A 26,317-nucleotide genomic window follows, 5' to 3' on the forward strand; every position below is an offset into this window, starting at 1 on the left:
ACACCTAGGAACCCTGGGATATGATTCTGCCATGCTGGTGCAGCGGGCCAGCGGCTGCGGCAGCGCAGTTTGGATCCGGGCAGAGTGTTCGACGCGTCATTATGGTTATCTGCACTGTTTTTGGTTGTTCCAACTGCACTTGTTGGCCGAAATCAATGAACACTTTTTCCCTCTCCCAAAGACTATTGAACATCAACGTGACCGTACGAAAGAGTTAAGCGCGAAGCAGTGGTGATTGTGGCTGGTCTGGATAAGACGCGCCGATCTGAACACTGATAGGACAGACATACGTGTTTTGGTGCCCACTTCCTAAATGGTAAGCCCGTTGCATACACATATTGTTTATTTGGGTGCACGGTATACAACCACAATGGGACAATTGAGCGGCGAGATGACAATTCCAGAAAGAGGCAGCTCAAGCAAAGTGTAGGGCTGAGCAGCGGGAGAATAGACGATCCTCGACTGCCCGGACATCGTTGCTGCTTCTCTGGCGTCCTCACCTCGAGAGGAAGACAAAGTTGGCATAGAGGACGGCGAAACAGGTGAGCTTATTTTCTTAATTGGGGAGTTTGAGACTGGTTGCGGCGAAACAAGAAAATGTAGGATGGGGTTCATGGCTTAATTTTTGTTGGATAGTGCACTGCTGTGCCCGCTTCCTTATCTGGCTTCCTTGGACAATGCTCCCACCCTCCCCCCATTCCTGTGTTAACATTGTTTTTTTTGGAAAACATGATTAACTACACCAAAAATGTATTTTGTTGCAGGAACTACACTGCAGACAGACATGACAATGAGCGACATTGAAGCATTGGATAGGGATTGTGTATCAATGAATGAACGTTTTTACACACCACGGAACAGTGCTGTTAACTTTTTTTTGGCGAAGTCGCCAGGATGCTTCCTAAAAGTCGCCAATTTTAGCCAAAAGTCATTAAACGATGATGATTAGTTTTATTTCATAGTTTTTTTAGTTTTAGACTGGATACAACGCGTGAAGGGACTCTTTTTTAAACAATATTTTAAATTACTTTCTGTGGTGGCGAGTGAAGTGAACGGTTGGAATACGAAGATACTGTCTAGCGTCGGACTGCGCTGCTCAGTTCTGGCCTGGACAAGCAACTCTGGGCGATCCAGCAGGCCGAGGAACATGGAGCTACAGTGTACCCTTAAACAGTGTACCTCTTCTAGGACACCATAATGGAGCTACCGGGAGACGCCGTTACAGCAGAGAACACCTATGATATGGTGGCATACCTTTGAGTTTACTGGAACAAAAAGAGTGCTCGGAACGGCCGCATTACGCACTAAAGATCGCAGCGCCACAAGCGGCTTGATCCTGTTTTGGCCTCTTTTCAAAGCTCGTTTCGAGCACTCCCAGGTGCTCATAGAGTTTCCCAATATTCTATCACCCTCTTACTTCAACTAGCACACTATACTTCAACTTTTCAAAGTCCCCAAAAATGTCGCTAAGACTCCAAAGAGATCAAATTGTTGCTGGCACGACTGAAAAGGCGCTAAATATAGCGACTTTCTCGCTAAGTTAACACCACTGCCACGGAATGAAAACAAGCTGCTGGAGCTTACAGAAGACGCATTCAAGTGTAGTGACACTAAGGTTACACATTATACTGGCATGGCAAACTGCAATTCTCTATGCAGTGTTCAATGTTTGAGAGATTTGTGTCACACAATGCAAATGATAGTTTGCTAAAGTTCCAAGAATTCCTTCTCTTCATTATGAAATTGAAGCTAAACTTTGTGGGGTTGCATGCGCAACCCAGTGTCCTAACGCGGCGCCTCGGCTCATGATATGTACTCGTACGCAATGGAGAGAGGGGTTGTGTTGGAAGGGGGCATTTTGCCACTCCCGCTGCCCTTCGCGCACTGCGCTCATTCTGCAGCCGAGACGTCCCATTCCCTCCTTCCCCTTTTGTGGGGAGATTCCTCCTCTCAACCCGAGGAACGCGCGTCGCTTTCTCGGGGTCTTTGGTCTTGGGAGGTGACTGACGACATCGGACCCAAGTCGCGAGTACTGCCGCCGCCATCAACCCCTGCGGTGCCCCGGCCATGGAGTGCGAACTACCGCCCCAGACCGGAGTGCAAAAGCCACACGAGGCGAGCTGAACGGTTATTCTCTCAACATGTGCTTGCTATATGTTAACGGTTGTTTCCCCCAGTAGTGTGGAACACTCCGCCGCTGAGGTGTTCTGTTAACTTGATGTGCTACTGTATTTGTTGCAATTGGCAGATATGTATCTGAGGTGCATACGTCGGCAAAAAGAGTGTAGCTCAGACTCACTCAAATAATGTATTTTCCGATTAGGGCTCACTCGGACTCAGACTCACCAAAATTTTCCTGAACCGGACTCACTCGGACTCAGACTCATCAAAATTTTTCTCAACCATACTCACCAAAATATTACTCAGCCGGACTCACTCAGACTCGATCTGAGTTAAGAGTGAGTCTGGGTGAGTCGACTCATGAGGCCGTTATCGTAAAATTAGCTTTTCCGATCATGGTGTCAATGCTTTTTAACACCAATTTCTCACATAATCGGTGCTCTACGATATGCCTTATGATCTTGTATCATCAAGTACGAGTTATCAGTGGTTTAAATACTAGTAGGCCGTTTTTATGAAATACGCGACTCACACGAGATATTTATATCAAGAACTTCCCGTAAAAGAGTGCGGGGGCAGATGATAACACCTCCCCTTCCACTTTAACTCACGCCTCTGATCAATAATATTGAGGTGGCGCATAAACACGAGTGCGTTGAGATATGTGTTAATAGACTTGAGTATAAATGTAAGTCGATATAAGGCTGACAGTAATGCTGAAGATGAGTAGATAGGACGATAGGTAGGCAATAAGAGGTGGAGCTCACTCAGACTCTCTCAACAAATATACTTTGCGCTTGGGACTCACACGTACTCACACTCACCAAAGATTTCCTTAACCGGACTCACTCAGACTCGCCAAAATGTTTCTCAACCGGACTCACTCTGACTGAAACTCACTAAGATTTTCCTCAGCCAGACTCACTTGGATTCAGGCTCATGGCTCGATCTGAGTCTGATTGAGTCTGAGTGAATCGACTCATGAGTGAGTTTGCCGACCTATGGTGAGGTGAATAAACACCCTCGCTTGAAAGACTTGTCTCTGTCCCCACAGGCCTGAAACTCGCCGCGGTCGCAACTCAACGGGAACCGCGCGATAGGCGTTCACAGCTCTGACTGTTAGGGACACTCCGATAGCGCGCAGAGTGATCCAAACGAGGGACAGGTTCGCACGCGCGGCTTGTTGTGTTTATGTTTCATATAAGAACCCCTATATCTTGCACATTAGTGACCCTACCTTCAGATTTAGTGCGTCTGATGCCACAGTGTCACACATATTTGACAAGTGGCTGTATGCTGCCTATTGCTGTCCAAGAACTCAAATATTGTGGCCAGAACGAAGTGCTCTGACAGGCAAAATGCCTCAAGCATTTTAAGATTCTTTTGGAGAAAATCTTGCCGTCATAATTGACTGCTTTGAGATCAAGACAGAGAAACCATCTTCTTACCTCCCCAGAAGTGAGACATGGTCTCAGTGCAATACAGCAAAGTATCTAATTGGTATAGCACCACAAAGCATCGTCAACTTTATCGCTGAAGGCTGGGGAGGGCGCTGTAGTGACAGGCACATAACTGAACACTGTGGCCTCTCAGACAATTTACTTCCAGGTTACGTTCTAGCAGACCAAGGGTTCAATGTGTCTGAAAGTGTCGGCTTCTGCTGTCAAACTTTATGTACTAGCATTCACAAAGGGCAGGAAACAACTGCCCGCTGCAGATGTGCTGAGCACTAGGAAACTGGCTAGTGTTAGGGTCCATGTTGAGCGAGTTATTGGGCTAATCGGGAATAAGTATGTCATCCTGAAGGCCACACTGCCTGTTGACTATGCCGTTTGCAGACAGGGAGATATGACACCTCTAGACAAAATTGTTACTGTCTGCTGTGCCCTTTACAATTCGTACCCATCAATAGTTGCATTGCAAAAACAGAATGATGAAGCCTGTTTTAGTTGGGGAATGGCACTGGTTCAAATCTCCCCAATATACTTTTCCCCCTAATCATTTTATTTCAGAGGGCAGAGATACAAATATGTTGTATTAGCCTTTGCAATAGATGCCACGCTGTACTGGACGCCATGTCATGTATAGTTTTGTGGCATCTGTGTGTGTGTGGGTGTGTGTTGCACTTCTTTGGCAATGCTGTGTTTTTATGGCTTCATCTGTCTTCTTAAAAATATGGCAGAGGTGAAATACTTGTGTTGAGCAGCAATGGTAAACAGATCAGCATTGTCACTTTTCTTTTGTGTTGGCATGCATTATGTGCACCATTTTGCATGGCCTGCATTCATTATACACCGGCCGGATCATCGGCCAAGTTCTCTAAATGGGCATGCTTTGCCCGTACGGGCTCCTTGAAGTAGTGTTGATATTCTGGCAGCACTGAAAATATTGCGGGTACAACATTAGCACTTTCAATAGCTTTGTAGAAGTCTCTTAGTTCCTGTTCTGTTGGCGCTGGAATGTCCACCTCTTTTTCCACTTCAGTCTCTGCTGAACTGCAGCTGTTGATGATATCGTCCTGCTTTCGCTTTTTGACCCTGGATGAAGTGAAGTCAATGTCTTTGAGTCTCTTAAAGTGTACCTCCTCAACATAGGCAGGAAGCCAGGTGTTGCTCAGTGACGTGCAGCTGGTAGCGTTTCTCATCTGCACACTAGTTTCTACAGCATACAGGCAAGCTCCAACGTGAGAACATGCCTCCCTAGTGCCTGCCATGCACGTGCAATGGGCCGAGAGCACAAGGCCATGTTTCTTGCAGAGAATCCACACATGTAGAGGCTGGTCTGGCAACCTTTGTGAGTGGTTCACCTGCAAAGGACATGTTTTAAAGTGCAAATTAGCGTTCGGCACATCTCCGCACGTCACTGTCGAGTTTTTCGCGCTACTGAACGAGCAATCGCGACAAGCTTGATCAGTTAAAGCAGGCCTTCATCGCGCGACGCGACAAGTGCATGGGACCTAAATTTTTGGTTGGGAAATATGTGGCAAGTAATATGAATCCCTCCACACGTTGCCGTATCTTTCTTTTTTTTTTTCTTCGTGCATTAAATTGGCAGGTTTCCAAACTGAACAAACCAACAACAGCTCATATCAAATATGAGATTAAAAAAAAAAAAAAAGAACGCGTGATGGCACTTTGACATCGAGTGACAGTTCGAAAATAGCCGAGGGGATTGTCACACTAAATCACTTGGGCATTTAATAAACGTTATTTCACTCTCTCTCGCTCTGAAAATAAAAAAATAAACTGCTACTTACCTCTCCAAGCAGAAGCACCTTGTCATCTTGCAACTGTTTAGCCGACAGATCCTTGACCCAACCGCTTGTGAAATAATTGTGCGCCTCGGTCGACTTGAATGCCTTCATTTCTTCGAGGGTCAAATAGTTCGCAGAGAAAACAAGATAATTGACGATGTCTCCGTAAGCAATGTCCGGAAATATGTCCACATCGCTTGAAGTATCCGTTCCCGCTCGCAGCGTGAAGGGGTCGATGTTGTCGCACATTCGCATTTTTTTCAGCATAGCGAAGGCGCTCAGGCCCCGTAAGATCTGAATAATAAGTCGGGTCTAAGGGCTGCTTACTACGAAGCGTCGTCATCTCGCACGAAAAGCACCGCAATCGCCTGAACTACTGCCAGAAACCACGAGGAAACGAGCGCGGCCCGGACAATGCACTGCGTCGACTCCACACAGACGCACGAGGCGCTGGACGCACAAACACCGCAACAGCATGGCCGATCGTCGCTGCGCGTGCAGCTGAGCTAGAATGGGTGTTCTCTGGCTAGTGTTTCTGTCGAAGACTGTAATGCAGTACTTTCTTCCTCTGAATTATATCAAATATGGACATAAACGATATCCTACAAAAGGAGGAACGTGCCAAGCAGTGTCTTCCGCCATTGTTTTGTTAACAACGACAAATGACGAACTCTAGAACCGAAACTCGCGTTGTGTTCTACGTTATCTAGCTACGCAACCATCTTACGCTTATATTTTGTAGCTTTATTGTATTTACATGTAAGATAATGTTTGTAGTGTTCAGTATTTTTTTTTACTTTGTTGGTCTTGGTTTTTGAAGTCGCTTGGCGCAGCCGTAGCGAAACTACATGTACACATGACGACACAACCACATGACCACATGTTGCTGAGTTCTGTCACGTGTTTCCTGTTTTTTGGTGTTTTTGTTCAAAGTCGACGGAATGGTTTCATGCTTTCAGTTGTCATCGATGCATGCATTTTGCTCGATTGATGCAGTGTAAACAAAGAAAGACCGAAACCAGTGGACTTTCCGTGTCGTGCCCACCTGCACTCGCAGCTGCGCGAACGTCGCAAAAATGACACCCAACGGTGCTCGGATTCGCGCGCAGTCTAGGAAGGAAGTGTACGACAGGCTCCACAAGATACGCCTGGTAAGCGACTACAGTTAACTAATTCCGTGATTGACGCGGTAGTAAATAATCCCGTGCCTTGCGAGTCAGTGTGAACAATGGCAGCACGCTGTGACGCTTTCCTTTTTTACACGTGCGCATTTGACTTGCCAGGAACTTGAGGACTTGAGGCGTCATTGCGGTCGAAGTGACAAGGATGCTGTCGAGGCCCTCAAGCGGACTTGTAGAGAGCAGGAGGAAGAAATCGAGCGTTTGAAGATGGCACACGAGGTATTTTTTTAGATATTTTGGATGACTTGAGAGACGTGACGTGCAGAGAGCTGTTCGGGCTATTACCCCTGTTCTCTTCCTAGAATGTGTCTTGTTTCGCACTTTTACGTTAATCACATGCAATACCTATTATTATTAATATTATTATTTCGGTGCTGTGACTGAGTTGTGACCTAGAAGGGCATTTTAGAAGAATCTGCACGTTTGATGAAAATAAGTAGGTATGGAGGGGATGGGGGGTGCGGAGTACACATTTCAAGCAAATGAATGACCTAAACATTGTTAAGCACTGCCAACGAACTTTTTTTTATGAATAACCAAAATATACATGGTACGAGAGCGTCTTAGGTAATTTCCGTGGTCTTTTCAAATGCGTGATACAGGCTTTCTAGATCTTTCACTGTTTGTAAGCACTTTTGAACTGTTACGGAGTGCACAACAGTCATGCAACGTTATGTAGCGACGTGATCTGGCATTAGAGCCAGTGACATTCATAAGGGAAAACAAGTGGTCCATGCAAGCCAACATCTCATACTAACACCAAGACTTACATCATTTCTGGTACAAGAAGAAAATTTAAATGTGTAATGCTGTGTGTACATCGATTGTTTTCAGGAAGCACAAGAACAAATAAAGCACCTGAAGCTACTGCTGTCTGCAAAGGGAGAAGACGAAATTGAATTGGTTGAGGCTGAAACTTGCATTGATCACAATGCTAATTCACAGGTAAACACCAGTTATGTAATTAAATGGAGGCAGCTTGCCATACATACCCACAGCCTTAATCAAACCCATATTAACGCAATAGAGTTAAAGAGTTCGTTTCGCAGAAATTTTGACATCGGCATCGTTGGTTGTAAGTGAAGAATCAGCATTGTCCGTGAGCGAAAATTTGAGATAGATGCAAATAAAGAAACAATAAAAAAAATCTTTGGTTCGAATAGGAATCGAACCCCGGATCTCTGCGTGGCAAGTAGGTGTTCCACCATAGAGCCACACCTGTGCTTGAAATTGCTTCGGAAAAAGACACTATATGAATATTACGTAGTGCAAGGAGTGTCATTAACACATGCAATATTGTGTGGCAGAAGCGTAGAATCACACCAGGCATCACCCGATGCGAGACAATCATCTGGAATGAGGACCGTATGCAATAGAACAAAAATGGATCTTCTAAACCCATCTGAACGAAAGTTGTCATTCACTGAACATTCATGAGTGAGTCTATGTCAATCTGGGATTTCGCTCATAAATGTTCAATGTACCATAAGTCTTCTTCAAATGGGTTTGGAACATCCATTCTTGTTTTATTGCGTACAGTTCTCATTCCAGATGATTGTAACATGCCGGTTTAGTTTCTAGCTTGTTAAAGTTTGGAAAACTCTTGCTCCAAAGAAGGCTCATGAAATTCTAACAGCGAAGCTGTTTAGCAAATCGTTCCTTGTATCTCGTATTGCGAAACTATCATCATCATAAATGGGTATGTGCTGCAGAAATCGGGTAAACCGCACTACTCACCACTGGTCCACTAAAAATGAAGAAGAGAACTATTGTCATCAAACGGGTATGTGCTAGTGTGTGGCCTATCAGAAAACTATCATCATAAATGGGTATGTTCCACAGAAATTGGGTAAACCCCACTACTCACCACTGGTCCGCTGAAAATGAAGAAGGCTACAGTTAGCCCTACAAATGGCTGCGAAGTGACGGCGGTGAGCCGAAAACCCCAAGTATGTACAACGAGACAATGCTAGGGATCGGGAAAAGCAACAGTGGCTGTGAGAAGACCCCGAAGTTATGGAAGGTCTATGGCAATTACGACGTTCCTGTAGATCTACGAGAGTTGCGAACGCTTGGTTTCAGCATGAGGTTTTGTCTCTGGAGTTTGGGCAACCGTGTCGTGTCTGTGACTGTCTGTGGTTTAACTCGAACCTCTCTGTGCTGACAATCAACGGAGAAACAACCTGGCATCACCTATCCAAAGACTAGCAACGACCTAGAAGCAACCTAGAAATAACCTGCATCACCTAGCTAAGGCCTAGAAACAACCTAGAAGCAACCAAATTAGGGTTCAGAATTGTCCAGTTCTGCTGTTTCAAGCCTTGCACGGCAAGCTTCGCCAATTTTTTTCCAATGTCTTGAAAACTGAACATTTCCTTTCTGAGCGTCCTCTCTATCGTGTTGTCTTTCTTACCAAGTCCGCGCTCCCCTATGCAAGATGAATATTGTATACTACAAGAATAATTGCATAATTGAAATCAGCACACAGATATACTAAACTTGGCATGTTTCATGCTAATTGATTAGGAATTTCAAGAAAAATTTTCAAGTGCAGTGCCCCTCCATAAATGCAAGTTGCAGCTTTGCACAAAAAAAATGCAAGTAATTTTTTTTTGGCATTTAATTTATATAGTCAATTGCTAGCAAGTACAAAACATGAATATTGAGAGTGTGCTTCCGACAAAATATTTAAAACCTGAAATTTGTCATGGCTCTCTTTAAACACATGAAATTGTCGCAAGGTAATCTTAGTATTCATTTCTGTTAAGAAGTGCTTCAAAATGTCGATCTGTAATTTTCACGCCTGACAGAATGTCATTTGAGAACCATTTACAGAAATGAATTGTGTCTTGATGAGTGTGGCATACCTTATTAAGTTAAGCTAAAGTATTATACATTCTGATGCGCCTTAAATGCTGATTTTTAAATATAGCTTCCTCTTACTGTCAAGTTAGAAAATAAACTTTCTACTCAAAGAATTCTTGCACTGCGATGAAGCATGAAGCAGTATGTAGAAGGGCCCACCACAGCCAGGACACGTGCTAAATGGGCATATTATATCTGGAGTTGTAGCTGGATTTGAGTGTTTGAAAGCTTTTGTGCATTTGCATAAATAGTTGCAATTGATGGCACTCACTGGGTGATGAAAGCCGTGTTTTTTGCTTTTAACAATAAATGTATGTAGAATTTGCATTTGGCAGCAGGTTAGGGGTAAACACTTCTAAATTTACATGAACACCTGTTTTAAACATTTCACTCTGCCGCAACGCCAATAAAGTTTTTCATGTGGATGCACACAGTCTACATAGTCCTTCAATTTTATAGAATCTTTCTAATGTACGTCAGACCAACTTCATTGCTCTTGTCGTTATATTCTCTCTCTCTTTGATGTTCTTCCTGGACGGTCGTTCATTTTCTAATTGTGAATGCACCTTGCCTTGACCAGTTGCTTCAAGGTCAACTTCTGGACAGACTGTGGGCTGCTGAAAAACATGCTTGGAGCATGGAAGCTGAAAGAGACAACCTCAACATCTTGCTTTCAAAAAAGGTGCTTGAACTGAACAGGCTGCAGCTCCTCTACTCTGAACAATCGAAGGTACTTTATTTTATTCATGTATTTATTTATTTTTGCAGTCTGTGTAGGTGCTTTAAATTGATATGGCCATGATGCATTGAGTTTCACATTGTGCAGAAGCATAGCCAGGATCTTATTTTAAAAGAATGGATGGGCGGGGGGGAAGCACACACACATATATGTGTGTGTGTGTTTGCATGCATGCCTGTCTATACACGTACAAACTGGGAAAAAATTTTATGTGAGGGGGGACTCAACTCCCCCACCCCTCCCCCACGGATCTGGCTTCATTGTGATATTCAGTGATAAGGTGCTCTGTAGGGACCCTTCTGCATGATCCGTTGCTCTACTAATTAAAAAGTTTTTGCTTTTTGTCTGTAAGTATTTGTGTCCATTAAGGGAACAACAGTGGTGGGAATGCCTTCCAGCATTTTGGAGCAGCCATTGGAGCAGGCAAAATCTGCTTTTGGAGCAGCTACCCCTGTGTTTGGAGCAGGCACGGACTTTTCATGAAACACACAGAGGAAGAAAATTTTGCCTAGAATTTAGCCAAGCTGCCTAGAATTAGCCAATTTAGCCTAGAAATTTAGCCAAGCTGCAAGGAAAGCCCGCGAAATACAAAAAAAAAAAGATCCGCGTGACTAGCGCACTCGCGCGCCGTGATCGTGCTGCTCTCAGCCATGGTAGCCACCATAGCCGTGGTTTGACCGAACGAAATCAGCTGCGGCAGCGACTCGCCGGCTCCATTGCAGCGGTAGGCCGATAAGTTGGCGGTTGTTGCTTGGCCCGCGCTCGCTAAAACTTGCACCGTCACGCGCGCCAACTGGCTGACACAGGCCAAGAAACTACTGCCAATTTATCGGCCTACCGCTGCAACTAGCTGTGACGAAGCCGGCGAGTCGCGGCCGCAGCTGATTTCGTTTGCTCAAACCACGGCTGAGAGCAGCACAATCGCGGCGCGCGAAAGCGCTAGTCACGTGTTTTTTTTTTCGTATTTCTCGGGCTTTTTTGCAGCTCAGAAGAAATGATACACGTGAGACTTTCTTTCTCGCAAATAATGCAATGGGGGTTTGTGAAGACGCTCTCGAACTTTGCAAATCCCATTTCTTGCCTAAAGTCGATATTTAGAAATTGAGTTAAATAATCCTAATTAACAAATTATTTACAAAACAAAAAGTATCTGTAGCGCGCAAGGTGGCTGTCAGCAATATGTAAATGATTTCACTCAACTGCCTCTAATATTGCATTTTTAAACCCTTGGCACAAGTTAGCTGGGACACCCGACACACACGCGCGAACACACACACACACACACACACACACACACACACACACACACACACACACACACACACACACCACACACACACACACACACACACACACACACACACACACACACACACACACACACACACACACACACACACACACACACACACACACACACACACCACACACACACACACACACACACACACACACACACACACACACACACCACACACACACACACACACACACACACACACACACACACACACACACACACACACACACACACCACACACACACACACACACACACACACACACACACACACACACACCACACACACACACACACACACACACACACACACACACACACACACACACACACACACACACACACACACACACACACACACACACACACACACACACACACACACACACACACACACACACACACACACACACACACACACACACACACACACACACACACACACACACACACACACACACACACACACACACACACACACACACACACACACACACACACACACATATATATACTGCGTGCCGCGATAACGTTTTACGCAATAAAAATTTACTGCGCCGCTGAACTTGCTGACGCCACAGTGTCTCTTTTCGAAAGTGCGGAAATCGGTCGATAAATGATTCCTACTTCCGCGCGACTGCAGCGATGCAAGCATAGGGAAAGAACGAATGTGAGATGGCGGCCACCGACGACCGCGCCAGTATGACGTATCGCTGACAACCCTGTCGCGTCGCGCTGCTTTAAGCCTATTGCACGCATTTAGCCGCTGATCGTTGCTGCTCGTTGTGCCGGACCGTGTTCACACGCGCACCGCTTTGTAGAAACGAAAGCAGCTCGCTGTTGAGCAGTTGATCGTTGCGGATCGTGCACACAGAAACCATGCTACACTCACGCCATTACGATAAACGTACGCGTACGGAACAGCAAGCGTAGCTCTGTCGTAACCATACTGCACGCTTTTATTAGGTGACAACACAAACGCACCTCCGTCCGCTGCCAGGACAGCTAGAGCATCAGCATCGAGGAGTGCGCATCGCTTGCAGAAAGCGAAGGTTGCGGCGCGGTTGCAGTGCTGCTAGGGTAGCTAGGGTGCTAGTGCTGCTGTACCGTTGCCACTGATACTGAATTGGATTGCGTCGGCTGTCACGACGACTGGAACGCTAGTGGCGCCATTAACAAATGCAGCAGCTCAAGATGGCGACCACGACGTACATCCACTCACGAAGCGCGCTGTCCACGAAACATTAGTTTCGGTTCCTAACACCACGTTGTGGCGCAGCAGTGGCGCAAATTAGGCAAAAAAGACCCTTTTGGAGCAGTGTGGAGCAGCAATTGCCAGTTGGCGCAGATTGGCGCAATTGGCGCAGGTTTCCCACCACTGGAACAAATCATTACGTGTTGGACATCTAATTCTTACCAGGCAAGAGGCCTGACTGTCTTGCTCTTAGGTAAACACCTCTATTTGTTAGCTATCGCATCTCATTGTATGTGCGAAAAATAGGCTTGCACCTTTATGGGCCTGTTGAACTGTTAGCAGGATTTAAAACTTTATAGACCTCCGGTTAACGGATTTTTGGAAGATCATGCACAAAAGTACAGTCACTGTCAAGATTTTGGAGACCACGGGAGCGCGTGACAAACAGTGCCGTGACACCTCCTGACAGCTGCTTGCGAAGCTCGAGAGCGCACACTGCGCACAAGCATCCTTTTTTACCTACCAGCCTGTTCATTCGCTGGCTTCAAGTACAGAAGTGGCACCTTGCACTTTCTCTGGCATTCCTGTGCCTGCGTACTTGAAGCCAGTGAACTAGCAGGCAGGTAAAAAAAAAAAACCGTGAGTGCGCAGTGTGTGCTCTTGAGCTTCACAAGCAGCCATCAGAAGGCACCGTGTTGCTGTTTGCCATACGCTCCCGTGGCCTCCAAAATTTTGACCGCGACTGTACGTTACGGTGTGCAGGGGTAGGCACATTTCTCTAAAAATCTTTGAAAAAAGGAAAAAAGATTTTGAGCTTACCTCTTCTCTATTCTTTCTAGTATTCTGCTTGAAAGATTCATTTTATTGATCGTTGAATGTAACAGTTGGCACATTTAATTTTTTGTTTTTAAGCGAGATGTGCATGACGGCGCTGGCATAAACTTTTGTTGCTGCCTGCCGTCAGCTGCAGAAAGCCACAGTTCCATGAGGTTGTTGTGTGTGGTCCGCTCCTCTAGGGCGTTTGCCCTTGCCTAATTGGCGAAAGTCATGAGGTTGCTGTGGAAAGCTCAATCATAGATTACGTTAAGGAATCCCAGTTGGTTGAAATTAATCTGGAGTCGCCCTACCATATGGCATATCTCGCAAATATATTGTGGTTTTGGCATGTAAAACTGAGAATTTAATTTTTAAAGATGCTTGTGTTTGGTGACTCCATGTCGTAATTTCCTGTATTGTGCCGGTTTAGTGCTCGCGTATCTGCCGGAAGGTGCTGGGCTTAGCTTGAATGAAAGGCAGCTTCTGTTGCCGAGGTGCTAATATTCATAGATGTAGAAAAAAATATGGTTCCCTCCGTCATAAGAATCGGTATAACACGAAAGTGAACCATGTCTTCATAGGAGTATAGTTGATTGTTTGTGGTACATTGACGTATGAGAGCTTGCACAATGTGTGTTAGTGTTTGGCAGGTGTAGCAGTGTTTGACGTGGATGCACCCACGTTAACGCCTACTGGCACATCTTCATCACGACGACTAATCCCAAAGATCATGCTCTAACCCTTGTGGTAGCCGAAGTAGTCAACATACACCTGGACACAGCATATGCTCAATCCTGTGCAAAGATGGCATCAACGAGCACATAACACTTGTACTCGACATGCACTCATTTTAAGCGTTGTAATTTGAGGAGAGAAGTGCCAAGCTGTGCTCTCCCGAGTCATAGGGTAACCTATGCCTGTCCTCATGCATATACCACACAGTGCTTCAGGAACTCGAGAGGCAAAGTTCGTAGCTTGAGCCGCGAACGTGGGAACGCATTTCGCTTTTTCCACTGGCATGTCTCGCTGCTCCTAAAGCTGAAACTACCGAAGCGCTCCCTGTCGGTGCTCGTTAGTGTCATGATGCAGTACTTCGTTGATCCCAGATGGCGGCACCACCCGCCCCCCTCCGCCAACCAAGAACACAGTGCAAGAGAGAACGTGCGAGAGATATAAAGCACATTTATGACACCTGATGCATGAGCGTCGGTAGGGCAGTGGGTTGAGCGCTTTGCACCTATCTTCGCTGACCGAGAGGTCGTGGGCTCGACTACCAGGTCATCCACGGTTTACCGATGATTCTCTCCGGAGCTTCGCCCCACTCATCATCATTCAGCACGTGGATATGCTGTGATTTTTTTTCTTCCATCTGTTCGTGTGCATTTCACTGACGTCACATCCGTGACGGAAATGATGTCGGAGAAGTCTTGGTGGACCCTGGCATAAAACATTCCCGTGTTAAAAATTTTCACGAATTCTGTACTTTGTCAAGATGTAATGTAAGTGGCATATATTAACAAACAATAAAAGCCTATCTTGAATACCAGTTAGCACGGATTCAACATGGGACATAGAACACTGATACACAGGACAAGCACATCAGTGTCCTTTCTATGTCCTGTGGTGAACCCATGCTATCCATTGATTAAGATGATAAACCAACTAGCCCAGCGATGAATTTTGTAAAGCCTAGCTTCCTTACCGCTTTTGTGCAAAAGCCCTAAAGAAGCACTGACACAAAAATTTCGCATCTTGTTTTTTCTATTGCAATACTATGTAGTTAGCGACTTTATTAAAGCAAAAGCCTTAAAGAAACACTGACGCAAAAATTTCGCATCTTGTTTTGTCTGTTGCAATATGTAGCTAGCGACTTTATTAAGGCAAAAGCCCTAAGAAGCACTGACACAAAAATTTAGCATCTTGTTTTTTTCTGTTGCAATATGTAGCTAACGACCCACTTATCACAGCTGGAAAGCTGGTTTGCTCGTGTGTGCGATGGTTAGTTATTTGGAGACGGTTTTGTAGCATTCAGTCGCAGTTTCGGTTTTAGAGAGTGCCAAGTGAGGCGGGACCCAAAGTGGTTTTCGTGTAAACATAGCTGGCTACGTGTGCACGTGTGCACATAAGACCGCATGCCTCTTTTCAACAAAGGCTTCCTGGGTGCTGCTATAATCCCCTCTGAGGCATTGTAAATATGCGCGACTCCCCAAAAATGCACTGCCAAGGCGAGGACATCAGCCTTTGTACTGCCGTGCAGGTCTGCCACCTCTTTCCGTTGAAAAGGTCTGCTAGGAGAGAGCGTTCGCAAGGAGTGGGGCAGCCAACAAAAACTCGTGACGCAGGGGGCGGTTGGATGTTTACATGAAAACCAAAGGCGCATTTTGCATGCAGTGGCGTGGCACGCACTTTAAAATTGATTTTAGATATGTTCTAAGCTATATTATTTCTTGATATTTTGTAGATGATGCATGTGTGTCCACACAAATCCATCCCACAAGTTATCTTGCCTTCAAAATTTCGTGTCAGTACTCCTTTAAGTGCCTCATGAGACACGGGCCTTTAAAAACGGCATGTGGTGCAGAAACTCGCATGACCTCTCAAGCATGAGCTTAAAAAAACATGGTTCAAACTGGAATCGAACCCAGGCATTCTGCAACCGTTCTACCACAGAGCCACGCCACTGCTTGAAACTGCTTTGGAAAAAAATGCTATACAGGCGTCACGTCGAGCAAGGAGTCACGTTAATCCACACGACGGACTTATCCCCGGAAATCTCGTCCGCGGACGATCGTTCCGCCGCCCGTCCGGCTGGAAACGGACGAAGCGAGTAGATGGACGCGCCGCAGCAAAAAAACATGGCGGCACTGTCTGAAGCGAGAGCTGCCCGCTTCGAATCTTTAAGCTCTTCGTCGCGCATTGCGTGGGCTGTTAGTCCCAAACTGACGATTGTGTCGGCTTTAGGTTTGTGTCCTCAAGCTTCGCCGGCAACGTATTCATGGCAATTCGGTACTGTTTCCAAGCGCCGTTCTCGTTTTCTGAGAGCTGTAGGCTTAGCGAGTACCTCTATTGGCAGAACATGAGCTCGGTGATCTGCGATAGCTACGAAATCTCAGAGGTCATAATAATGTGCGAATGCTTGCTTGTTCTTTTTTTCTCTAGATGGCGCGAGCAGTCTGAAAGTCGAAAACACATTCATCGCTAGCAAAAGTATTGAAGGTTTTTATGTTTCCGTCTATGGCGCAGAGCTTCTTTTAAGTTGAAGATGGAGTTCGAAAAAAAAGCGACGATTAGCTGCAATGGCTGTTGCATTACCAGAATTAGACGGTGAAGCGCTCTTCATTCCTGCAAAAAGATCTTGTTGGCAAAAGGACTACAAGCGTCTGGGTATACAACACCAACTGTACGGTGAGCTTTTGGTTAGAGGCTGCTGCGAGTGTCAAGAGAGCAGTTTGTTCAGTTGCTGTCGCTCGTGGGACCTCGCATAGAACGACAGGACCCCGTGATGCGGCGAGCCATATCAGCGGAAACAAGGCTGCAGGTCGCGCTACGGTACCTTGCTTCGGGCAAGTGTTGCACGTCTGTGCATTTCTACTCGAAACATAGCTCCTATTTGTTGCATCCGAGACTGTTCAGTTTAACCTACGCGCAGACTTGGAGAGCCTCGCTTTTAGAGCAGCCATTACGTTGTGTGTTGGAAAACGCCTACAAGGTCTAAAATAGATATCTGGCAATAATAAAATAAATCTTCATCGGCTAAATTTACGAAACCATACGAGAAAACGAAAAAGCAGCGCTTTTTGCTAGACCTATAATGGCACCCTCGGCTAAATCTGTTGTGGTATTCCGCGCGAATCCGAATGCGAAAAAGAGCTTGGCATTTTCCGTCCGCGGACGAGGCACGGATGGCACAAATCCGTGACGCGGGGTCACGTGATGCGCCGTCCGCGGCGGAAAAGACGGATTCGGTCCGTCGTGTGGATACACCCTAACAGACGTAATATTTCGTGGCCAAAGTGTGGAATCATACCAGGTATCACACCATGTGAATTGCGAAACGAGTGATGGAAGTGCTGCTCCAATTGTACCAAACTGCTTTAAAAAGAGAAATGCTGCTACATGGTTCTCCAAACTATAATTTTTGCTAGTAACTGCTCCGATACAGTACTGAGCAAAATGAAGACGAGGAACTTTAACCGGGTGACCAACTCGCAAGCCCTAAGGAAACCGAGAACAATCAGTTTACTATCATCCTAGTATGCTACTAGTATGCAGCTTTATCGGCTGTGATGTCACTTACGCAACAAGAAGTGGTATATCAAGCATATAGCTCATTGAGCTGTTATTTTTTTAACTTGACATGCAGGCTATCTTGGTGAAATGTGAAAATGACTGAGATCGCTTTGATCATAGGCATACGCAAGTGGGGGTGGCAGGGGGCGCCCCCCCTAGTCACTCAAGATGGGGGGGGGGGGGGGCTCAAAGTCTGCCCCATGCCTTGACTTAGTGGAAGGGGGTGCTGCAATGAATCTTCGCCCCCCCCCTCCCCTGATGAGGAACCCTGTGCACGCCTATGGTTATAATCTCATGCCGATTATCAACTGCTACTTTGGCAACAGATATATCTTGGTTACTTCTATAATGTGGTGCTCAGCTTTACCAGTTTGATTCCATACCTGTCACAAGTACTGGTATTTTAAATATATAGCTCATTTCGTGATACATTCAATAAAGAACCATCTTCTTAATTGTTAATTTCTTGCAATTTATATTGATTGTTGTCTGTGATAATAAATATTATTATTTATAAGATGCTTCAGCAGTGCGTTGAACTTCAGGAATTATATGGCATATTTTGCCATCTGCTCCTAAAATGTCGATGGCTGCTCCAAACTAGCAATTTTCCTGCTTCACAAACAATTATGGCTGCTCCAAAGTGGTACTTTTTTTGCTCCTAAATCTGCTCCAAAAAGTAAAAAGTCACTTCTATCACTGCAATAGGCTCAGCCATCGTTCATCACGATCATCAGCCACAGCATCAACAAAGTGTACACCTACGTAGATGTGCGTAGTGGGTACATCGCATTAGTCTGCACACCTTCGAAAAACACATAGAAATACGAAAGTGCTTGCATGAGGCCTTCAAATGGTCTATTTAATGCAAAACGTGTGTTCTTGCTCGTTGTGGCTAATTTGTCTTACATGAGTGCAGCCTGGCTTTTGCCTTTTACAAGTGCGGAATTTTTACTATAAAGGACATGCAATTCCTCTTATTTCCTTTTCAAGAAACTGCTGGAGGCAACTCGAGCCCTTGCAACACCAAGCTCGTCAAGGAACACTTCAAGCTGTGACGTATCCTGTGTGTGACGTCCGATGTGTGCATCTGCTAATTGTTCATTTAAAAATGTGGTCCGTTTGTCCTAATAGACGGCAGGGATTAAGTCTCATTCATGCATCTGTTTTCTGGATTGCAGCAGCCGTGCCAAATAATAGTGTCTCAAGGATTTTAGTGAACTCTACCTTGATTTATATATATTTTATTGGGGATGGGGGTAATGTTACTGTTTCGTGGAACAAATATTACGATTGTTGACTGTGTGGGCGGTTTCTGTTGCCCAGCGCAGGACACTCCTCTATTGTCACACGTAGCTGCACTCTGCCGTCTATCTTTTGTGCCGCAAAAGTTCAGACCAGCATAGCAGCATATTTTACTCCAACTTTCAGCTTGTGCTTTTAGAAGGCATTTATCGAGTTCGTTTTTGTTCACAAGTTTACTGAGAGATATATATGGCCGACTTGTTTCAGATTGAATTTTCTTTAATAAAGAGCATATAAATTTCAACGTCTTGTGCACTTTTCATTTCTGTGCGGCGCAAAGTAGCAGAAACACTGAATGCCACGTGTCAGCATCGGACATTGAGGCCGTTGGGCAGTGGCGGTAGCCGGCAGTGTCACAACGTAAAACACTACACTATAACGACGACGGTGTCGCTCGCTGCCAGAGCAGCAGCCGTGACAGGCAACAACAGTCCGGATCCCGGACAAAACGTATTATTGCAACCGCATTTCACCACACGACGCATTTTTTCGCCGGGTTCATTTCCTCGTTGGGGCTGCACTGGAAGGCTTTGGCGAACTCGACCATGTTCTCGACGGCCACGTTGCAGCGGTACTCCTCCAGCGAGTGGGAGTCTGAATTCATGATCATCTTAACGGCCTTGGGGTTGATGTCGGCGCACCACTTGTACGCGCTGCTGATGAAGAAGAGCTGGTCCGGGGTGAACTCTTCGAGGCCCTCCAGAGGTATGTTCTCCTCCTTGCCGCCCGGGTGCTCGTCCACGTGCAACCGGTACGCGTGGAACGACTGCCTGAGGCCGCCATTGTCCGCTATGTTCTCCGACAGGGTCTGCTTGCCGTTGAGGTAGCGCTTGCTGTGCGGCTCGTAGATGCTGTTGTACTGTAGCACGAAGCAGTAGTTCTTGAGGATGAAATTACTTTTTGTCTCCTTAGTCCACCAGTTGCGCAGGTTGCCGCTGTCGTCGAAGTGACTGCCGAGTGTGTCAAAAGCGTGACTAATCTCGTGGCCGATGATGGCTCCGATGCTGCCGTAGTTCATGGCTGGGGGCAGACCGTAGGAGTAGAAGGGGAAGTTGAGAATAGCGGCCGGTATGGTGATGCTGTTCGTAGAGTGCTCGTAAAACGCGTTCAGCGTAGCCGGACTGAAAGTCCAGTACTCTTCGTCCCTGGTGTTCGTCTGGCGCAGCAGCGACAGTGATCTGAACGTGTACACCTCCTTTAGGTCCATGAGAATCTTGATGTAGGGACCCTCTATATCGGGAATGTCGGCATGAGATTCATCTAGTTCTGTTTTATTCTTTATCCAGTCGGGGTAGGCGACGTGCGAGACAATTCTCTGCACTTTGGCCATTGCCCTCGTTCTCGTCTGATCGTCCATCCACGTGTTGAGCCTCAACGCGTACGCAAAAGCCAGCTTGATGTGATCGACGACGACCTTAGCGTCGTCTTTGATGTAGTCTGGCGTGTAAGCCTGAACAAAAATGGCGCCGTACGGCATCGGCAAGTAATCTTCGACGTCCTTTCTGCAGAGCTTTTCCTTGTCCACGTCGGTGAAGTCCATGCCGACTTCCTGGCCGTATGCGCTGACTGCTTCTCTGATTTCTTTCGACGAGAGTGGTCCCAGAAGAAAGGCAACGGACCAACCTATGAAATCGTGGAACATCTTTATGGTATTATTCTGATGCAGCAAGCTCGTCACTAGCCACAGATAACCTGGGCTCATGACGATAATTTCGTCGGTTTCCCGCACCTGGACGTTTGCTGGCAGGTACTTGTTTATGACGGACAACCAGCGCTTAGAGCTCACCTCCGGCGTCAAGTTTTCTAGGTGTTTGATCTGGTACTTCTTAGGTGGCCACGCGTCGGACCTGCCTAGCACCTCGAAGTGGAAGTGTTTTACAGAGGCGATGACAATGGGCGCCATAACTACGTTCTCGGCTAGCGATTTGTAATTCGTGTTGTTGTCACCCATGATGGCGGCGATTTTCTGTACCATTTTCATGAATAGGATGTCCTGTGTGTCGTTTTTCGTCTGGTTGTTTGTCTGGAGCTGGTGGAAACCCATTTCAAGGTTCTCCATAGTGTTAATCACCAGAATGTTTGTCTTGGTGTCCTCCGGGTCCGGGATAACCGAGATGCTGAATAGACTCGGGATAGACCAGCGTAGCGATAGTTGCACGATGATCTCGAACAGGTCCACTGTGTGGTTTGCCTCCAGAGAAGGCCAGGGCATGTGTAGGTAGCGCAGAAGCTCCATGAGGACCTTCATGGATTGTGTGGAGTTGGTCATGTCGTAGTTATTGAGACACTCGTGATACATGATGGCCGCTTTTTCCAGGGCACCCTGTTTCTTGCCTGTGATCGAGATTTTGTTCAGCGCTTTCTTGATAACGGTGTCCAACTCTTTACCGACGAGCGAGAAGGGGCTGCTTCGCACTTCGTTACGGCGTACGGGGTGTTTACGCTTCCAACCGTCGCAGACGAAGCGGTAAAAGTTCTTGCACGGGTCCACACTTCGGTTGAGAGAGCGGGCGATGCTTCTCGCCACCTCCTTGCAGACTTGATTGCGGCAGACCTTTTTGTCGGTGGCGTCCCTCGCGAATAGCCGGTGCTGGTACGACGCTGCGTAGCCAGACATGTAGGCCGTGCAGGCCACGATCATGCCTGCCGCCAGAAAGAGCATATAGACCGTATTGACGCACAACTTGGGCTCTCTGTTGAAGATCCATCGTAGGCCTGTGGAATGCGACCCCTGAGTCACCGGCCGCTTTCTGCTGTCGCTGTCCTGTTCAGCGCTGTGGCTGCCGCGCCTGTACTGCCTCTGCGAACGCCCTTCCTCGCTGGCCAAGGCGTTGGTGCTTCGGCTGTTCGAGATGCTGTCGGCGTCACTGCTGGCTGCGGTAAGATGATCACAAATGTCAGGACCCTCATGCGAAACGAGAGGTAAGCCTTAGCTTCTAGGTTATTGCACTTCTGTATGAAATAAGTGAGTACAATTTCCTAGCAGGAGCTCGCGATGCCATTTCTTGTGCTTGCTGAAGAACTAAAATGTGAAGGATAGGAGGCAGCGCATATGCATTTTCTGGTTATAAACTTATAGCCAAACTGCCAAGACTGCGCGCTCGTCGAGAAGCTAGCGTTATTTTTGGAAACTTTCTGTATGAACTTCATGTGGGTTCACGCGATGCGCAATCTTTTAGACACAAATCGATTTTACTCGTAGTTATGCTCTAATCTGATTATCTACCCTTTGTAATCGTGAACAACGACCCAAACTTCGATTCACGTTTGTGTTCGAGCGAAGATCCACAGAATGTTCAGGACAATTAAGCGTAAGATACTTTCGTAAGTGCGTAGAAGTCTCCAATGCGCAAGAGCTTCAGAAGGTGGACTTCATGGTCACGCAAGAAAGATGACGATTATCGTTGTGGGACAAAAAGGCACCCTTTTTACTCGCTCCCTTTTTTATATTGCAGAGGGGCCCATTGCGCAGGTGCTGTGTATCTGTTCTGTCGATGGTTTCAGTTTATTTTTCTTGCGCGTGCATTTTTATATAATTATGCAGTCGCATATACATAAATAGAAATTAGTTGATAGCACAACGACGTCCTTGTTTGTCTTTGCCCCGTGCTTCAGCTCAGCTACAGTGTTGAGCTGCTAAATGTCACCTTAGCCTGCGAACCATGCGATACTGTTGAGTGTCACAGCCATGCCGGTGTGTCCAAGACCGCGTGGTCCGCGAAATGGCACATGGCTCACCGATAGTATCCGCGTCCTGCTGGTCCCAGAACGAGCTTTGTTGGCTTGGCTGGCTCCAACGGGTGGACTCCGCGGACGACGCCGGCGCCGACATGGGGCCTGGCGCCTGCACGGGAAACCTTGGCTAGCGCGCTGCTGCGGCCGCACCTGCCGTGCCCCAATGTCTGATGACGATGACGCCTATACCTCAAACTATGGCCCATACCCACTAATGGGCATGGGCTAACAATCGAGGGAAGGCAACAGAGACTGAGAAGAAAGAACAAGGTGGCTTTCGCCTTCGAGTCGTCTTATGGAAATGCACAAGGGACCGTGTAAGTATCCCTCTAGGGTGATTCCACGTAAGATCGAACAAACGATGGCTGGTCGACCTCTCAAATTTATTTCAAAATTTTATATATTATTGCCTGATGAGTGGAAAGAAGAGATCCGCAAGTTGTTTTGCCGAAAAAATTTTTTTCGAACCACAGGAAATCAATAATGACGAAGCGGTGGAGTGGAGCGCTCATCCGCTCTGCTGTTTTGGCCAACTTTCGTTATGAATTGCACAAAATATATTAAAGTTAGGTAGCTGAAATTTATTTTACCTAAATATATGCATGTTTTTGCTTCTGCTCAGGTATTTTTAGTTTTTATGTGTAGTGTAGATATTTTTATAAAAAACCTCAAAAATGGCCCAATCGGCAAAATTTTCTTTACTTTGAAGGTCTTTATCTCAAGAAAGCCTTGTAGCAGAGCAACAAAAATTCTGCATTACGTTCTTCGCATGCTTATCTACTAAACTGCCAAATCTTGTAATTATATAACTTTTCAGTAAAGAGATATGATCGGGCTAAGTTCAAGAAAACACCGAACAATGGAAACTTCTGACAATTAAAAAAAAAAAACCCCATTTTTTAAATTTCTTAAACTTTGTCCACTTATTCTCCTCCACATCAGCTTTCACAATCATTAAAAACATGTTGCATAATGTCGTTGCACTAATAGTTACGGCCCCTCCAATGAGACCCTTAGGCAAGGATGGGCAATTCCGACTTCTTGCCCAGCAAGTGTATAAAATGCAGGCAGGATTGAATTTATTTTTATTAAAAGGCCAGCAGGTACCTAAAAAGGTGTCGCCGGCACTGAAGACGTTAATTTTGAAATTATTTGGTCACTGCAGCGGCCCACGAGTGCGGAGCTACCGAGTAGGCACGCGCGCACCCGAGATGCTCGTTGTAAGAGACGGCGCAGTGAGAGCTCGTTCTCGCGTCCTCAGACCGATTGAGTTCGAAACAGCAACACCTCTCGGGTGACTTGAACGCACGTGCACCGGTAGTCGCAGTGATCTGGTTAATTGCGTCGATTTCTTTTTCACGGGGCATAAGAATGTCATCGTTAAAGTGTGCGTTCCGTCAAGATCTTTCATTGCAGTGGTAGCAAAGCACGCGTAGCACAAATAGTCCGTCTCACTGACAGTCACTGATCTTTCGGGCGTTAAACGTTCCTTCAAAGCATTTATGTCTAGGTCGGTAACTCTGCGAAATGTTGGCTTCTTTGCAATAATTAAAGGAGTACTGACACGATTTTGAGACATCGCAAAAGGGACATTTTTTGCTTCGTTGGTATGCAGTGTCCACGCTGTCCACACACTGGAGTCGGAGAACACGTATAAAATATTTTAATTTGACTTTGAAGTTTTCGTCGCTGAGCATTTGCAAGCCAGCCACACTGCAAGGACATTATCCCGACAAGTCAAGACAGTTCCTCCGAGTTCGCGAGTTCTGCGTCCTGCATGCAGCCTAAATCGTAGAAATCACTGTCAGGGTCACTGGACGACAATTCACTCATCGTTGTCTATTGCACCACGAGCATATTACGGATTTCCCGTAGTACGTCGCGAATTTCTGTATCTCCGTGACGTCACACTGCTATGAAACGACACTGAGAAGCCACCCCCTCGATATCGAAACCGAAAGTGTCTTTTTAAGGTGGCGCTAATTAAAATATATAGGATGCATTTCCAGGCACCACAATAGTCGTTTTAGGTTTCTCGACACCAGTATTTTTATTTAGAGCAACAATCCGAAATTTTTTAAAATTCGTGTCAGTACTCCTTTAAGCTTCTTGTGCTTCGAAAGGTAGTCTCCACAATAGACTCATTCAGAGCTATACTTTCTCGTCATGAGACGCACAGGAGGAGTAGAGTAAGAGCAAAGCACAAGAACTATCCGCGCCGAATGAAGTGTGAACAGCGCACCGAACGCGCGGCCAGTTCACGCCGTCTGCTGCCAACATCTAATATAGACAAGCGCATCCGGTTACCGATAGTTTTGCTTTTGTTTCCTTTGACAATCCATATTTTGCTTTGCCACTGGAGCACCACGTTCATGTTTTCCACTGATCGCAACTGGCGCAGCGCAGTTTCTGTGGCAGCAGCGTGCGTGAAGCGAGCGCTTATAGCTCCCTTATAGAGTTTTCATCTTGCTTCCATCTCCGCCGTGTTATCAGCGCCTAGCTGCGATGCGAACAGAGGGCGGATAGAATAGCGAAGCTCTAGTGCTCGTGCGTTCAAGTCACCCGAGAGGTGTTGCTGTTTCGAACGCAATCGGTCTGAAGACGCGAGAACGAGCTCTCACTGCGCCGTCTCTTACAACGAGCATCTCGGGCGGGCGCGCGCCTACTCGGTAGCTCCGCGCTCGTGGCCGCTGCAGTGACCAAATAATTTCAAAATTAACGTCTTCAGTGCCGGCGACACCTTTTTAGATACCTGCTGACCTTTTACTAAAAAGAAATTCAATCATGCCTGCATTTTATACACTTGCTGGGCAAGAAGTCGGAATTGCCCATCCTTGCCTAAGGGTCTCATTGGAGGGGCCGTAACTATTAGTGCAACGATATTATGCAACATGTTTTTAATGATTGTGAAAGCTGATGTGGAGGAGAATAAGTGGACAAAGTTTAAGAAATCTAAAAAATGTTTTTTTTTTTATTGTCGTCAGAAGTTTTCATTGTTCGGTGTTTTCTTGAAATTAGCCCGATCATATCTCTTTACTGAAAAGTTATATAAATACAAGATTTGGCAGTTTAGTAGATAAGCATGCGAAGAACGTAATGCAGAATTTTTGTCGCTCTGCTACAAGGCTTTTTTGAGATAAAGACCTTCAAAGTTAAGAAAATTTTGTCGATTGGGCCATTTTTGAGGTTTTTTATAAAAACATCTACACTACACATAAAAACTAAAAATACCTGAGCAGAAGCAAAAGCATGCATATATTTAGGTAAATAGTTTCACCTACCTAACTTTAATATATTTTGTGCAATTCATAACGAAAGTTGGCCAAAACAGCAGAGCGGATGAGCTCTCCACTCCACCTCTTCGTCATTATTGATTTCCTGTGGTTCGAAAAAATTTTTGGCGGCAAAACAAATTGCGGATCTCTTCTTTCCACTCATCAGGCAATAATATATAAAATTTTGAAATAAATTTGAGAGGTCGACCAGCCATCGTTTGTTCGATCTTACGTGGAATCACC

The 26,317-nt window shown here is 46.0% G+C and overlaps 3 protein-coding genes across 3 annotated transcripts; 1 reads left to right on the forward strand and 2 right to left on the reverse strand.

Annotated features, from left to right (window-relative positions):
- Positions 1–3,247: 3,247 nt before the first annotated feature.
- LOC119389472 (uncharacterized) lies at positions 3,248–6,015 on the reverse strand. Its single transcript, XM_037656755.2, has 2 exons — positions 5,378–6,015; positions 3,248–4,927 (listed from the first exon to the last, which is right to left on the reverse strand). The coding sequence occupies exons 1-2, from the start codon at positions 5,639–5,641 to the stop codon at positions 4,409–4,411; spliced, it is 783 nt and encodes a 260-aa protein (XP_037512683.1). The 5' UTR covers positions 5,642–6,015; the 3' UTR covers positions 3,248–4,408.
- Positions 6,016–6,271: 256 nt separating this feature from the next.
- LOC119389474 (uncharacterized) lies at positions 6,272–19,189 on the forward strand. Its single transcript, XM_037656757.2, has 5 exons — positions 6,272–6,525; positions 6,658–6,774; positions 7,390–7,500; positions 10,001–10,150; positions 18,753–19,189. Exons 1-5 carry the CDS (start codon positions 6,451–6,453, stop codon positions 18,831–18,833), a joined length of 534 nt encoding a protein of 177 aa, XP_037512685.1. The 5' UTR covers positions 6,272–6,450; the 3' UTR covers positions 18,834–19,189.
- Positions 19,190–19,363: 174 nt separating this feature from the next.
- Positions 19,364–22,978, reverse strand: LOC119389473 (neprilysin-1). Its single transcript, XM_037656756.2, has 2 exons — positions 22,803–22,978; positions 19,364–21,938 (listed from the first exon to the last, which is right to left on the reverse strand). The coding sequence occupies exons 1-2, from the start codon at positions 22,894–22,896 to the stop codon at positions 19,534–19,536; spliced, it is 2,499 nt and encodes an 832-aa protein (XP_037512684.1). The 5' UTR covers positions 22,897–22,978; the 3' UTR covers positions 19,364–19,533.
- Positions 22,979–26,317: the final 3,339 nt, after the last annotated feature.

The sequence above is a fragment of the Rhipicephalus sanguineus genome, chromosome 4 (assembly GCF_013339695.2).
Source record: "Rhipicephalus sanguineus isolate Rsan-2018 chromosome 4, BIME_Rsan_1.4, whole genome shotgun sequence".
Classification (NCBI taxonomy): Eukaryota; Metazoa; Arthropoda; class Arachnida; order Ixodida; family Ixodidae; genus Rhipicephalus; species Rhipicephalus sanguineus.